The sequence below is a fragment of the Lutjanus erythropterus genome, chromosome 17 (genome assembly GCF_056507025.1).
Source record: "Lutjanus erythropterus isolate fLutEry1 chromosome 17, fLutEry1.hap2, whole genome shotgun sequence".
In the NCBI taxonomy this organism is placed as follows: Eukaryota; Metazoa; Chordata; class Actinopteri; order Lutjaniformes; family Lutjanidae; genus Lutjanus; species Lutjanus erythropterus.
Window position 1 is genome coordinate 15,024,895 of NC_139333.1, and position 15,033 is coordinate 15,039,927.

The 15,033-nt window shown below is 39.4% G+C and overlaps 3 protein-coding genes and 1 long non-coding RNA gene across 4 annotated transcripts in view; 2 read left to right on the forward strand and 2 right to left on the reverse strand.

Moving 5' to 3' along the window:
- Window positions 1–13,396, reverse strand: part of LOC146311978 (uncharacterized) — a 29,240-nt gene extending 15,844 nt beyond the window's left edge. Inside the window, exon 1 of the long non-coding RNA XR_014772158.1 lies at window positions 12,984–13,396. This is a non-coding gene — a long non-coding RNA (uncharacterized LOC146311978). The remainder of the gene's footprint in view (window positions 1–12,983) is intronic.
- LOC146311979 (elongin-B-like) lies at window positions 56–4,495 on the reverse strand. The gene is made up of 4 exons (XM_084740313.1): window positions 4,362–4,495; window positions 3,411–3,545; window positions 3,090–3,198; window positions 56–1,067 (listed from the first exon to the last, which is right to left on the reverse strand). Exons 1-4 carry the CDS (start codon window positions 4,362–4,364, stop codon window positions 955–957), a joined length of 360 nt encoding a protein of 119 aa, XP_084596439.1. The 5' UTR covers window positions 4,365–4,495; the 3' UTR covers window positions 56–954.
- pkmyt1 (protein kinase, membrane associated tyrosine/threonine 1) lies at window positions 4,492–9,830 on the forward strand. Its single transcript, XM_084740286.1, has 8 exons — window positions 4,492–4,622; window positions 6,015–6,433; window positions 6,757–6,994; window positions 7,099–7,378; window positions 7,483–7,589; window positions 7,669–7,841; window positions 8,095–8,321; window positions 9,140–9,830. Exons 2-8 carry the CDS (start codon window positions 6,056–6,058, stop codon window positions 9,510–9,512), a joined length of 1,776 nt encoding a protein of 591 aa, XP_084596412.1. The 5' UTR covers window positions 4,492–4,622; window positions 6,015–6,055; the 3' UTR covers window positions 9,513–9,830.
- On the forward strand, window positions 10,226–12,491 carry LOC146311981 (uncharacterized). Its single transcript, XM_084740298.1, has 3 exons — window positions 10,226–10,531; window positions 10,790–11,005; window positions 11,432–12,491. The coding sequence occupies exons 2-3, from the start codon at window positions 10,816–10,818 to the stop codon at window positions 12,298–12,300; spliced, it is 1,059 nt and encodes a 352-aa protein (XP_084596424.1). The 5' UTR covers window positions 10,226–10,531; window positions 10,790–10,815; the 3' UTR covers window positions 12,301–12,491.
- Window positions 13,397–15,033: the final 1,637 nt, after the last annotated feature.

A 15,033-nucleotide genomic window follows, 5' to 3' on the forward strand; every position in this document is an offset into this window, starting at 1 on the left:
ATCTTCATTAAATGTTGACAAAAATCACATTTAAAAGAAAAGTCAGCCAGCAGTGTAAAAAACAAAACAGGAAAACCTTTTAATTAAGCAAGCTCACAGTTACAGGCTATGTTTGTGTGATTAGGGGAAGGTGCCACATTGATGTTGGTGACATGTGCATTTTTAAATCTTACGTTTTAACAGCAGAAACTTACTCTCCTCCTGTGTGTACTGTATGCCACAGACAAAATGTCCTTTGACCAAAATAAATCCCTCTGTTGTCAAAGAGGTACCTGCCTTTGGTCTCAGTGCATGAAACATAGAACAAAGAACTGACAAGAGAAACATACTTAAACAAAATGACAGGGAAAATCTAAACATAATAATCATTATAAAGACTTTCTTTCCTGACATGAAATCAAATCAGAAATGTACAACAAAACTGGGAGAGTCACATCAAGGAAACTTATCAACTAAAAGTTTATCAGTTTCTGTGAAAATAAAGCCTTTGTTTTGATCTTGTTCATGCAGTTTGCTGATTCACCGGACTCCTTATCTATGTATGTTACTTCTAGAGCACTGTGACACACAACTACGTCTTCACCTCTTCCAAAATATTAATGATAATAATTATAATAACTCTCACACACGCACACACACTCATACTTTCCAAACCAACATCTTCATTCAAAAAGTTTGAGCCAGTTGGTGCTTAAGAGCGAAGTCGAGGAGCAGAACTGCATGTGATGTGGAAATCATAAAGAGGTAAAAAAAAATGTGAAGCAAATTGGAGGGGGGGATGCTGGGATGATAGCATGAAGGTAACATGGATAGGTTTGGTTACCCATAACGTCCCGATCCATCAACTGAAATTATATTACATATCCTCCACCCCGCTACTTCTCCACTGCAGTTAATCCACACACACACCCACTTCCATCCTTCCTCTCCATTGCTCGTTTCCTCTGCCTGTCATCACTGCACCGCCTGTTCGTTGGCAGTGCTACCAGAGTCCTGAGGCTTCATCACATCCGGGAGCTCTGGGGGGCTGGAGAAGGCCTCGATGTGCAGCTGTTCGAACATCTCGTCTGAAGGAGGGGGCAGAGGAGGACACAAAGAAACATTAGCTTCATCGTGACAGCAGCAGAGTTGCATGTGGCTACATCAGTCATGTCACAAAGCTGCTGCAGTAGACATCGATTGCAGTCTGGGTGGATATCCCAAGGTAAGAAAGTAAGAATTACTCTGCTTAATGCACTCTTAAACAGGGAAAAGGAACACCCACATTAGATACAATTATTGTGAATCATCTTTCTTTCTTTCTATGTCTTTAATTTGATACAACAGCTGAAGTGAGGACAGGAAAAGGGGTGCTGCAATCATACTTAGCACCACAGATCAATAATTAACAGTGCAACAGAATGGATTAGTTACAATCATTGATGATCATAAGGGCCCAAAATGAGATCAATGCAGATTAACTGGCATAAAATAAAAAAGGCTACCATCAATCAGGCAAATAACTAATGATGTTTAAAAATTTAACTTAAGAAGTAAGTCCAAAACAAGACTTAACCCCTTTCACACAAGCGCCACAACTCCACAACTGTCCAGAGACTACCCAGAGGAGTTGTATGTGTGAATGGAAATATCTGCATTAGTTGGCCTGTGCCTCACCATGCCAGCTCCCTAGTAGTAGCTAGTCGTTGCTTTCAACCATTCACACACGAGGCTCACCTCATGTGTGAATGGATGAAACGCAACCCATCCAGGTATTCTGCTCCTGCATCAGGCCCCCACCCCTTTTGGGGTGAAAATGATCACTCTCATTTTACTGCCAGTTAATCAAATTATGAGGTCTTTGACAGTTTAAATGCAAAAAATAAGAATACCATATCACTGTTTAGCTATTAGGAGAGCTAATACTATGGCCAGTCAGGTGAGCAATTATGCTACATCTTTCCCAAGAATGACTGGTGTCTTCACATAGGAAAAATTAGAAAAATAAAGGTCCCTTCAGTCTGTCTCCATCAAAGTGGACAAATCAGACATGCAACTACCTTAATGAATCATCGGGTAATGTATTTCAGACATCTGTCACTTTTTTATATCAGTTACACATTTTATTTAGGTGTTTTGGTACTGTTTAACTAAACTCCATTCTAAAAGCAGGTGTTTTATGGTAGGGATATTTTTCTCACAGTAAAGCTTTTAGTTCCACTGTTACCAAAAATCTTGTCTGATGTACTTTGACCTACAGATACAATCAGCACGCATGTCATTTACTCATAACCTGTGATGAAGTACTTGACACAAATGCACATACTGACTGGCCGCTTTCATACTGCTTGTTTGCACCCAAAGGGGGGCATGATTATGGGATGTGACGAATGGCTGCTCCCATCCATACAGCAGATCAGCAACCGGTGTGCATGAGTGGTCATGTTGATGACATTGCACAGTGTGCAGCTGTTTCATCTCTTTTCTGCTTGCCTGTATATTGCTTTCCAGTCTTACATTGATCATTTTGTTCATACTATGTGCCAATCTATCAGCCTACATTAGTCTAATATTTTTTACGTCTATCTTTAATACCTATTTTTATCATCTGATGTGAAAACATGACATTATAGTCAGAAAACTAAAAGTTTGCGTCCTGAAAATCCCAGTTCACCACAAAGCATCTCCCCTGCCAGCAGCAGACTGGACTCGCTGATCTCAATGTCCATCACCCTTTTCAGCTTCCATCACTGTATTTTCATTTTGAGACCTGGTTTGTATTGATATCATCACAAAACATTCATCATTATGGGTGAGTCTGCCTCCACCTCCCGTATACTCTGCAGGCGCCACCCTTCGTAAAAACCATATAGAGTATTTCCAGAACACGTCTGAAACGGACAATCTCTGAAAGTGACAATGTCCTGACCTGATTGTCAGGACATAGTTGGGAGTGCATTTCTGAAAACAGCTTTATAGAATAATTCCCCATGCAGTACAAAGTATAAAAGAAGCAGAAAGATAGAAAATATCTGTTACTGTCAACAAAAAAATTCACTCTAATTTGAGGAAAAATATCCCTGATGCTTAGACACACAGACTGATCATACCATTTATGCGGAAGGCCAGACCAACTGTAGCTGGGGCTTGAGGTCTGGCAGTCTGATTGGTGAATCCACAGTCACCAAGAGTTTTGCTGTCCTCTAGCAACTGGTCATCCTGTGGAACAAAAGTTAAAAATGTCACAGAATCCCCTAAAGTCTTCAACATGTATGAATTTGTTTTAATGAATAACAAGATGTTCCAGAGCATATTTTAGTCACCCTGAAGAAAGAAAAGTTACATCCAAGAACCTCAATAAGGATGCCCATTACTGTAAATTTCAGCATGTATTTAACAGATTTCACTGGTATACTTGGTTCTTAACTCACTTTGTAGAGCCTCTGGTCTTCAGGTGTTCTCTTTAGAATTCCTTCAACAATGCGCTTCAGTTCATAGACAGTGGTGGACTCCTTGGCATCTGTGAAGATTGTGGTCTTGTGACGCCGGATCATTAAGAACACGTCCTGAAGAAAAGTGGGCAGAGAATTATGTATTTAAAAAAACGAAACTGAGTCAAAGACACCTAGATTTGTTGCTTCATCCTGAGGACGATTTCATACTGGACATTATTCTTAATTTAGAATGGGATCAAACAGGATAGCTTGTCTGATGCTGTAGCTAGGATAGAAGCCCTCTTTATTTGACAAGACATCTCAATAGGCCATGTAAGTCGTTATTAATTATCCATATGAAAACAGTTTACAACTTATTAACCACTATTGTTCGCAAAACCTTGTAAGAAAAATTTAAGTCAGCAGTTGGTTGCTTTGCCAATGTGCCAGGCAGTTTTTTCCAGAGGTATTTAGAAGAATCACTACTACTGGCATGTCATTGATTCATACGCTAGCGAAAAAACAGTCATCAGTAACAAGCCGATGTACAGTTGAGTTAACGCGAAATTAGCTAGCACGAAACAGCCTTGGATTTTTGAGTGAAAATTAGCCCTGACAGTTAAATTAATACACACTGTGGGTCTGACAATGACAGTATATGTTCAGCTTATCTAACTATTCTAAATGGGTTAGTCGGCTAACGTTACATCACTTCCAAGGTTAGCCGAGCAAAGATAAGTTACACCTCTCGTTATAGCTAGGAAGGCTAAGCTAACATAGCAAGCTTAGCGTTAGCCGGCTAGCAAACACAGGCTGAAATCAACTACACCAGACTGTATAGTCAGTTATTATAACGTTAATACATTTTAAAGACACAATAAACGTTAATTCAGTGCTTGTATCTAAGGACAAATCTCACCAAACTATCGATAATATAAATTAAGTTACCATTTCAAGTGGTCAGCTAGCTAGCCAGTTGCGCCAGCCCTGTGTTGTGCAGCAAAACCCCAGACTGCACCGCTTGCGGATATTGCGCAATTCAGATAAGCATTCGATATTCACGGAAGACAGGTACGCAACGCTGCGTATGATTTTCAGAATTTGGCGCGAGGTAGTTACATGAGGGAAGGGTGTGTGCACGGTTGGATTTGGGTACAGCGAGTATGTTTTCCCCACTTTGTTGGAGACTGTCGTGAATACTGAAGTATGGTATGTATGTGACAACATTCATTAATTCTGTTTTACTTAACGTTGAACTGTCAGTTACAGTACGCTATTTTACTGTAAATAAACTAGCTAACAGTTAGCTAACAAGGTATTGTTGTTGTGTTGTTGACTGGTCCGCCCTCAGTTAACGTTAGCCAAAATGTTTTTTTGTGGAGGGGACACTCGTCCGTGACGATAATGCTGCTGTATTGCGTGGAGTAATGTTTACGTTTGCCATGACTAATTCAGCAACGTCATTGAAATAAAAGCTTACATTTGAAGACTAATGTTATCAAACGTTTACTAGCTAACGTTACGTTTCTATGTACAGTAAATGATTACGTTATATTCAGTAGGTCTGTTCTACCTCAACAGATATCAACAGGCTAGGAAGAAATGTTACACAAATGAGCTGATTATGAAAGGATCAGTAGGATTGATCGATACTGACATCAGACAACCTGTCAAGCAGGATGTTCAGGGTGTCAGATCTCTGTAGTTGTGACAAATGAGTGTGATCAAGATGTAGAGGAGTTCCTTCACAAAGTTCTGGTTTAAGCTACTACAAGGAGTTTTTAACTGGTAATGAAACAATACTTATGTCAGTATATGACCTACATGAGCACATAAGACCATCAATCAGAATATATGTATTTAGTTGTTCTTAATGTCTGCCACCGGGTCGGATTGTCCTTGAAATCAGGAGCTGGTGTTTACATTTTCCCAGACAAAGTTACTCAACTTATAGTTACTAAATATAAAATTTCCTTGTCATAGCTTTACTTTTACTAACGTTGAACAACTTTTTATTCTCTATTGGCAGATCAAATTTGATCACACATGTATCAGAGTCTAAATTAACATGTTTTAGAGGAACATTAAAATATTGAGGCTTTACTTTTGTTCTGTGGATTATGTCAAATTAGTTCTAGAATTTTAGATTGGGATTAGTATCATTAGAATTTTATTGATACTAATATGTACACTGATACTGTTTATCAATAACAATACTCATATATAATGTTGACATTCTTAATTATACTACTTGGCGTTATTTGGGCCAAAAAATAAGACATGATTATTTTGTTGTTACTTTTTTGTGGAAATAAGTTAAATTGTGTCCTGAGTTTTTGCATGTAGCTCCATTTTTATGTAATATTACATAAATACTGCTTGCATTATCATTTGTCAAGGAGTTTATCAGTATTACAGTACCGACTGGTCAAGGTTTAGTACCAATTCCTGATACCCATGCCTCACCAGCAAGGTTCAGTGCATCTGTAGAACAAAGGTATATTGACTGGGTATGAGCAGTGCAGAAATGTCATTAATGCATTCATAGTAATTGTGAGCCAAGACCGCTAGTGTTTAAAGGTCTTCTTTTGAATGTTGCAGCTCACCGTCTTCAAAGAAAGGAACTGAAAAAGTCCTACACGATGTCAGTGGCAGTGGAAACCACCACAGTGTCCAGGGTGCCTCTCCCTCTCCCAGCCCACTTCTCCCATGCGGAGCGGTCCTTTTCCCTCAAAAAGCGCCGTCTCCCTTTTTCCTCATCATCTACGTCCAACTCATCCCAGTCCTCCCCTGCCCGGCTCTCATATTCTTTGCCCCCTTTGCCACCGTCCAAGGGATGTCCCCCTCTGAGCAGGATGTTCCCCCAGCATCTGTCTCCCTGGACACCCCTGTCTAGTTCTCTTATTAAATCTCCCCCTCCGAATTCTGTGTATGATCCCAGCAAACAGCAGTCATATTTTAGTCAGTGTTTTATGAATCTGGGCCTTCTGGGAAGAGGATCGTTTGGAGAGGTCTATAAGGTGAGCAAGGTGTATATGTTTATGAAAGCAATGCATTACACATATTGAAGTTTAATACACTTAACATCAAAACTATTTAAGGTATGCTATGTAGATCAGCAATTTAAATCTAATTTGCATATGACAAGCTAATCGGCAATGCCTGTCATATTTCACCACCATTTTCTTGCGTTTCTATTAAACACATCTCGACTGTGGTTTTGTAATGGGGAAGCTCACAATACAAATTTAAGTATCTGTTAGCTGTGATAGCCATATTTTTTCTGTGATCAAGATTATTGTTTGGAGATCCCCCAATAGAAGCGTTTTCTGTTTTTTCCTAGGTGCAAAGCAATGAGGATGGCTGCCAGTATGCAGTCAAGCGTTCTGCTTTTCGCTTCAGGGGCAACAGTGAGAGAAATCGGAGTGTGAGAGAAGCCAGGAACCACGAGCGCCTATGTCCTCACCCTCACATCCTGAATTTTGTGGCAGCCTGGGAGGAGTGTGGCAGACTGTACATTCAGACAGAGCTGTGTAGCACCAGCTTGCTGCTCCATGCTGAGAACCAGCCTCCTGGCCCAGGTCTGTCTGAAAGAGATGATATTTTGCTGTATACAAAAGAACATACTTGTATACTAATTCCCAGACATACTAATTTGACTTTGATTTAAAACATTTCAATCCAGATGAGCCTGCAGCATGGGCCTACCTGTGCGACATCCTCTCAGCACTACAACACTTACACTCTAATGGTTTTGTGCACCTTGACCTGAAACCTGCTAATATCCTCATGACTGACTCTGGCCGTCTCAAGCTGTGCGACTTCGGGCTGCTGCTAGAGTTCAGACAGATGAGTACAGAGCTTGCAGAGGAGAAAGTGAAAGAGGATGCCCAGGAGGGAGATCCCAGGTACATGGCCCCTGAGCTGCTCCGAGGGGAATATGGACCTGCAGCAGATGTTTTCAGGTACAAATAACACAGATGAGAAAATTACATGATAGTCTAACAAATGTAAGTGATTGAACTGATTTAAATTTGCCTGATTATTGTTGAATCCTTTCTTCATTTAGCTTGGGTGTCTCTATTCTGGAGCTTGCCTGTAATATTGAGGTTCCAAATGGTGGAGAGGGCTGGCAGCAGCTCCGACAAGGCTGCCTCCCCTCAGAGTTTACCAGCAGTAAGATCCACTTTCTTTTAAGTCCCATTATTTATATTCAGATCATTTATGTTTTTATTAACCCCATGTGTATTTGCAGGCCTGTCAATTGAGCTTCAGTCTGTACTGCGGATGATGCTGGCCCCAGAACCATCTGAGAGACCAACAGTCTCTGAGCTTCTTGCACTCCCTTCTGTTTGGAAACACAGGTTAAAAAGGCGCATCTATCTAATGGTTGCAGAGACCACACTGACACTGGCCTCCCTGTGCCAGGTAATGTGACTAATAAATATTTTAAACATTAACATTTGGACTTAGTTTTAATAATTAAATGCATTAAACATGTAATCTTGCAAAGAGTGACTTAATGTGTCTACAGTCAGCAGCCTTTACCAAGTAAGTAAAGTAATATTTAAAATAAAATTCTGCTTCTGCATCATGTAATGCAAACATGAAACATAAGAGTGTACTTTTCACATGCGTGAAGGCTACATTTTCCATATTATCTTGGTCTTTTTTTCCATAGAAGGTGGTGTGCTTTGGGTGTAGACTCCTGTCCTCCCTGCCCTGGTCCTTTCTCCCTCATCAGACTAAGCCAGTGCCCTGCACTCCTCCTAAGGATAGCTGGGACAAGGATTTAACCCTGACCCTCTCCCTCAGTGCCATGCACGCAGACTCGGATAGTCCAGAGGACGAAACAGTGTTTCTCTTGGATCCTACAGACCCAGAGCTTTCCCCCAACTTCTCACACAGGTAGGATGACATTATTGACTAGCTTGTTGCCCTGCTCTTTACTCTGAGTGCACAGAAGAGAAGTTCTCATTTTGGATTACTTTAGTATATAAGAAATGTATCTAATTCATAGCTTAATTTTACACCATATATTGAAAATGCCCATCTTGTAAATTTTTTACAGCAATAATTTAACAGCAAGTTTAATCATGTTTTCTGTTCAAAACATCATATTTATTTAAAAATTGGGCAGTGGTGATATGAATTTGACTTGTTATCTAATATTTTCAAAGCCTGCTTATAAAATGTTTCTACAGATTTAATGTGGTCCTGCCTGTCAATGTCCAGCTGGTCCAACAGTAGTTCATGTGTGACAGAATTATGGCATTTTAGTACAACTTTGAGGTTTCTGTTGTCATTGTTCCTAATGTGTCTGAAATTTGCCAAATTGAATTTGACTCCATCAAAGCAGATAGTTCTTCTGCAACTTGCTTCTTGTTTTTAGCATGTAAATATATGAAGTCGTAATCCACGTACATCTGACGAGTTACAGTAGTTGGATATGCTTCAGGCACATCATTAATGAACAAACTGAATAACAGAGGACCCAAAGTTGGACCCTGGGGTATGCCAATGTCATTATCAGCAATTTTTTTAGGTAATCTGATCCGTGTCAAGACATTTTCTGTCTGTAAGGTATGATACATTTAGTTGCATTAGGGTATAAATAAACATAAAAGATATAGAGAAATAGCTCCTGGGACACTTCCTTTGCCTTGAGCTAAATTTCTTTTTTCTATCAAACCCCTTGTTTTTTTTTTTTTACATTTCCTCTACAGAGTCAAATCCAGACTGTGTGTGGAGAGCACATCTACTCCTCTCCCAGGTTCACCTCTACACAACCATCAAAGTCCTGCCCACACACCCACTCACTTAAATGTGGGTGACTGGTCCTTGTGTAACTTAGGGCAAACCCCCTCCAGCATCCACTCAAATGGTTCTTTCCGCACACTGACGCCCAATGCGAGCCCCATACACGCACAGCTCCATACAGACACCGTGAATGAAAACTCCACGCACAGCCGACATCCACCATCCACCAAGTCCTCACAGCGATGTGGACACAACTGGCTCAGAACGGAGGAGGCTTTACCTCGACCCAACTTTGAACCAAAGAACCTGCTCAGTTTATTTGAGGAAACAACTCCATGAGTACAAGACTGCCAGTTTACATTCAGGGGCAAAAGTCAGGTGAAGAGGACCTTATGTATGAATGTATCACTACATAGTTTATATGAACTGCCATTTTGTATCAGTCCTACGGCTTCTTGTATTTGAAAAAAAAAAATAGGGTAAAGGGTTGAATATGTAATCGAACCTTTAAGCACTTTTAATGTTTGTGTAAACGCAATCTGTTGCTGAAATGACAAGTCATGATGTGTTGTTACAGAATTTATAATTAGACTGGTGTACTCAGAGTTATTTACCTCATGAGTCACTAAGGAAAATAAAAAGACAAGGGAAACAGAATCGTAACTTGTGGAATATGTTTTTACTTTAGAAGTGTGTGATTGTTTGTATTTTAGGGTTCATGTGAGTCTGATAAGCAGTTTTCCCTGTCATTTTAAGGCAAAGAGTTTTGGAAATCAAGGGTTTGGATCTAGACAAAAAGGCCTTTTTCATATATATATGTATATATATATATATATATACTGTATATTTGAGAGGAGACAGACATCACTACAGCTGATATCTCCAAAACCCTGCAGCTCACACCAAAACAATCTAGGTGGACAGAAAAGTTTACAGGTAAGAAATGAAATATGTATTATTGATTTGGGGGTGAACTGTCCCTTTAAGGCTTTTGCGTATTCACCAGTAGATGGCAGCAACGTACTTCACGCTGGATACCAGCCGCATCTGAAACCCAGGAAGAGGGTAATTATGTGGGTGGTCGATGTTTGTTTCGTGCACACAATACCCACATCTATCGGGATATTTATTTACCAAATCATATTTGGACGTCGGTTGTCTTCCGGAAAAGCTACACCCATAGATGCCAAACGGTCTCCCGGTCTGTCATGTACTGAGAGAGGAATTTGCAACCTGATTACCAGCTGCACAAGTGTGAATGTCGTAAACAATGAGCGTTTTGATTTGTATTACTATCAGATAATCTCGGATTCATCAAACACCGCGACAGTATATAACAGGATCACATTAGGTTCAAGGTAAGCTGCTTCACATTTTCATACTAATTTTCAATAGAGAGCCTGAGTCTATTTGATGGTGAGATAATGTATTTTTTCTAATCCATTAAGGTAATACTGTGTCCTAAATTGTGTTTTTGAAGAGATATCTGAAGGTTATAGGATCTAAATGATCATTTGATAGTTACAGATCTGCAAAGGCAAACTCAAGTCATCATATTGGTCAAAAGCATGCAAACATCTATCAAAGAATTACACTGATCAACACATATTCTCCAGTTTTCAACATCCATCAGTCAATAAAGATGTCCAAAATTGAGCGTCTGAACGCCAGAGTGGAGAAGCTGCTGTGCAAAGCTGTGCAGGAGGTTCTGGAGGTGGTGAAGGAGACCGTGTCAGAGTACCAGGAGAAAACTGCCAGAACACAGAGGGAGAACCAGAGTCTGAAGAGGAGGCTGCAGGAGCTCCAGGAGAAGCTACAACTGGAAAGCAATGGTAAGACAACACAGTAATGAAGTGTTGGAGCTTATGGAATCCAATTTCTGCCATTTTGATGGGAAAATAATAACTAAGTCATTATTTTGAGATACTAACTCACTATTTTTGAGATGCTGAGTCATGCTTTTGAGAAACTAAGGTATTTTGAGAATGTTTCTCATCATTTTGAGAAAGTATCTCATTATTTTGAGGTACTAACCCATTATTGAGTTAACAACTCATTATTTTTAGAAAGGTTCTCATTATTTCAAGAAAGTTGTTCATTATTATGAGATACTAACTTATATTTTGAAATACTAACTCATTATTTTCAAAAAATAGCTCCTTATTTTGAGATTACTAATTATAATGAGGCTTCTATAAAAAACTGTTTGATTAAAATGTTGATTGTTGACTTTTTGTGCTTCGTCACCTGTTGTGCAGGAATTGTGCTGCAGATGTCCCCTGCATCTGGGCAGGCTGATGCAGACCTGCATCTCACTGATCAGAAACAGAAAGAAGAGTTGGAGGAGGACACTGACCTCATCCCCTCTGATAAGGACATCACAGTAATTTGTTCTTCATATTCATTTGAAGACATTGACTGTGAAGCATCTATCACGTCATTAGCCACCCCCTGTCTCTCCCCCAGAGCTACGACAGGACCACATTTAGAACATGATGACTTGAACAATCCAAGAACTCTTAAAACAGAGAACAATAATGGACTGTCAGCACCAATTTCAAACCGAGAGGACCCTGTCACGGCAGTCACAATTTCTGAAAATGATTATAAAATGAAAGTAGAGCCAACATCAGATGAAGATGCTGTGCATAACAAGGAATATTTCTATGATGATGTTCCTATGAGTGCTACATCCTCACGTAGAGTAAACCTAGAACAGCCTCAAGCCAATTCAGGACTATTCAATGAGTCAGGGGTTGTCTTTCGTCTGGAACAAAATGGCATAGAAGAGCCACAGTCTCAAAGATGCAACATGAATGGAGCAGAAGAAGAACATGCCACTCAAACAAGCTCGAGAGCTTTTCAGAGAAATGTCAGAAAACACTACTGCTGCTCGCTGTGCGGTCGCACCTTCAGGCATGCAGGTGACTTCAAGAAACACAACAGGGTGCACACGGGGGAGAAACCGTACTGCTGCTCGGTGTGCGGGAAGAGGTTCAGTCAGTCAGGCTACCTGACGGTGCATCTGCGCTACCACACAGGAGAGAAGCCGTTCGGCTGCAGTCACTGTGGCAAAAGTTTTAGTCACTCAAGTAACATGAAGAAACACGAGCAAACTCATCTGTAAGGCTGCTGGTTTTTAGACGTTGTTCAGATGATATATCCAGATGTTTCGGTAGCACTTAATTACAGCTCTGTAGTAACATCATAATAGTGGAGAAATAGTTTGATAATAAAGTTTTAATAACAGGTGATACCATGTTCTTTCCAAAGTAATAGCTTGGTATTAACAGTGGGTATATCTGGGTAATATTAGACTGAAAAAGACTGAAAATAACGGGTAATAATGGGGAAACAGTAAAGGATGGCATTTTTTGTGCAAGTTTATTTTTATAATTACTAGCGAAGTGGCTGCTACATATCTTGGCACATGCATTTTGCTACTGTTTCACACACTTTTTTGCACCTGTTCTACTGAAATGAACTGAGGACACTAATGTTGAACTTCTGAAAGTGAAATTCTTTTCCCTTCCTTACTTGATATCTGACTTAAAGTGGTCAATATACTCTGTTGTCGTATTTTGTGCATCATTATGCATCAAACATTTTCAATGGGATACAGGTCTGGACTGCAGGCAGGCCAGTCTAGTGCCTGAACTCTTTTACAATTAAGTTATGCTTCTGTGACACGTGCAGAATGTGTCTTGGCCTTGTCTTGCTGGAATAAGCAGGGGCCATGAAAAAGGCAACATCTGGATAGCAGCATGTGTTGCTCCACAATCTGTATGTGCTTTTCAGCATCAGTAGTGCCTTCACACATGTGACAGTGACCTATGATGCCATGGGCACTAACATACTCATGCACCATCACAGATGCTGGCTTTTAAACTTTGCATTGGCAACAATCTGGATGGGCCTTCTCTGCTTCAGCCCAGAGGACATGACGTACAAGATGTCCAAGACATCCAAGACGTCCGAAACCAATCTGAAATGTGGACTTCTCAGCCCACAGCAGAATTTTCCAGTATCCATAAGTCCATGTCAGATGAGTTTGAGCCCAGAGGAGTTAGCAGCTGGATGATGTATGGCTTTTGCTTTGCATGTTAGTCTTAACTTGCACTTGTAGATTCAGCGACAAACTGTATTTACTGACAACGGTTTTCTAAATAGTTCCTAAGCCCATGTAATGATATCCTTTATATAAACATGGGTTTTTAATGCAGATCAGCATTATAATATGGTAATTACCCATTTTGACTTCCAATAATTTTCATGTAATTTTGAAGGTATTAGACTGAAAGAAGCTTCTAATATTATGAAAACATGAACCTATATTGTTATATCACATTGATATTACCATTTTAGAAGGTTATCATATTGTTACCAGAATATTAAATGATCAGATGTACCCACTTTTAATATCAAGCTATTACCTAGTTATGACTTTGGTAATCACATGTAATTGCTTATTACTATCTCATTATTAACAAACAATTACCATGTTATCACTGAGCTGGAATATAGTGCTACTGATATTTCTTATATGTATAATGTTATTGATATTTTGAGATGGACAGTGAAAAGGGCAACCTGTTTGTAAGAAAAGAAATAAGTTATCCTCTATGAGCATTTATGTCATCTGAGCATATTGCAATCTTAAGCTTCAAGAGTGTAACATGGAAAAGTAATTGTGCCTTCTTTTATCATAACTGGAAGCTCATTGGAGACAACATCATATTTAAAGTGTGAAGCACAATCAGAAAATTCCCACTGTTCCTGCTGTAGTGTTGTTTGTCAAATGTTTAGAGATTTGTTTATTGTGTTCCTCGTCATGGAGGCTTTTGCGTGGACCTCTGCATTCATTTCAAAATCAAATAAATGTATTTGGTACTTGTTTATCATAATGTGTTCTTTAGTAACAACAGGAATCTGATTCCCCAAAACAACAGCAGACATTGTGTCGTCATCTTGAAAACTCAGCAAAGCATCGAGCAACTTGCAGCATGCTTGATAAAACTTGACAGTGTGAGTCAGTGCATTGAAAAGTACTGAAACAATTGTCCCAGTGTGTGTGAAGTTAATCTGTAACAGGACAAATCAGTTGTCAGTGATGAAACTAATTGCAGTCCACTGATAGATGTCAGGCAATAGTGTAATTTATTTAATTAGTAATAAATCCATATCAGCAAGGATAATGTGTAAATAACTGATCTCTGTCTCTTTAACGAGTCCTAATCAACTCTTATGTGAAGATGTGTTGTGCTGCATGAGGCAAATGTTGGTCTCGTTAGATACTGGCTGGTTTAAGCAAAAATGTAATCTGTAGCCATAGTTCAGTCCCTGATAAATGTTTTTTTTTTTTTTTTTTAAGTATACATTTTACAATGAGCTTTTATTGTGACCTGTCCAAGGCACACCTGTGCAATAGTCGTGTTGTTTTTTCTTTTGGCAAAGAAATGCTCACTAGCAGAGATTTTAACAAATTTGTGAACAGAATTTGAGGGAAATAAATGTTTTATTGTGCATAGAAAACATATTAGATCTTATACTTCAACTCATGAAAAAATTGCACCAAAAAAGTATAGTGCATATATTTTTGTTGAGTGGATAAAAAAATACCCACATATTTCTCTATAAATATTATTGGTCAGTCTTGGACAAAGTGGAAGCCTTACAAGACATAAAATCCCTCTCAAGCTTTCTGTAAACTAGTTGCCAGAGAAACCAGATGAGTTTCCCACTCTGAAAAAACAGAAGTTCAACTCCCAAGACTAGACTGGCCTTTGAGGCTAAAAAATTGCAGCAGTGGTGTGTAGTAGTATAGTTATACCCTATTAGAGATTTGTATTTTTACTTTTTT

What these genes read in the sequence shown, in the direction of transcription:
- pkmyt1 (XM_084740286.1), top strand. Translation starts at nt 6,056, where the DNA reads ATGTCAGTGGCAGTGGAAACCACCACAGTGTCCAGGGTGCCTCTCCCT. An exon ending in GAACCAGCCTCCTGGCCCAG is followed by an intron (nt 6,995 to 7,098) that starts GTCTGTCTGAAA and finishes ATTTCAATCCAG; the next exon opens with ATGAGCCTGCAGCATGGGCC. An exon ending in CACTGGCCTCCCTGTGCCAG is followed by an intron (nt 7,842 to 8,094) that starts GTAATGTGACTA and finishes TTTTTTCCATAG; the next exon opens with AAGGTGGTGTGCTTTGGGTG.
- LOC146311979 (XM_084740313.1), bottom strand. An exon ending in AAGACCAGAGGCTCTACAAA is followed by an intron (nt 3,199 to 3,410) that starts GTGAGTTAAGAA and finishes TTTGTTCCACAG; the next exon opens with GATGACCAGTTGCTAGAGGA. An exon ending in TCTGGCCTTCCGCATAAATG is followed by an intron (nt 1,068 to 3,089) that starts GTATGATCAGTC and finishes CCCCTCCTTCAG; the next exon opens with ACGAGATGTTCGAACAGCTG.
- LOC146311981 (XM_084740298.1), top strand. Translation starts at nt 10,816, where the DNA reads ATGTCCAAAATTGAGCGTCTGAACGCCAGAGTGGAGAAGCTGCTGTGC. An exon ending in GCTACAACTGGAAAGCAATG is followed by an intron (nt 11,006 to 11,431) that starts GTAAGACAACAC and finishes CCTGTTGTGCAG; the next exon opens with GAATTGTGCTGCAGATGTCC.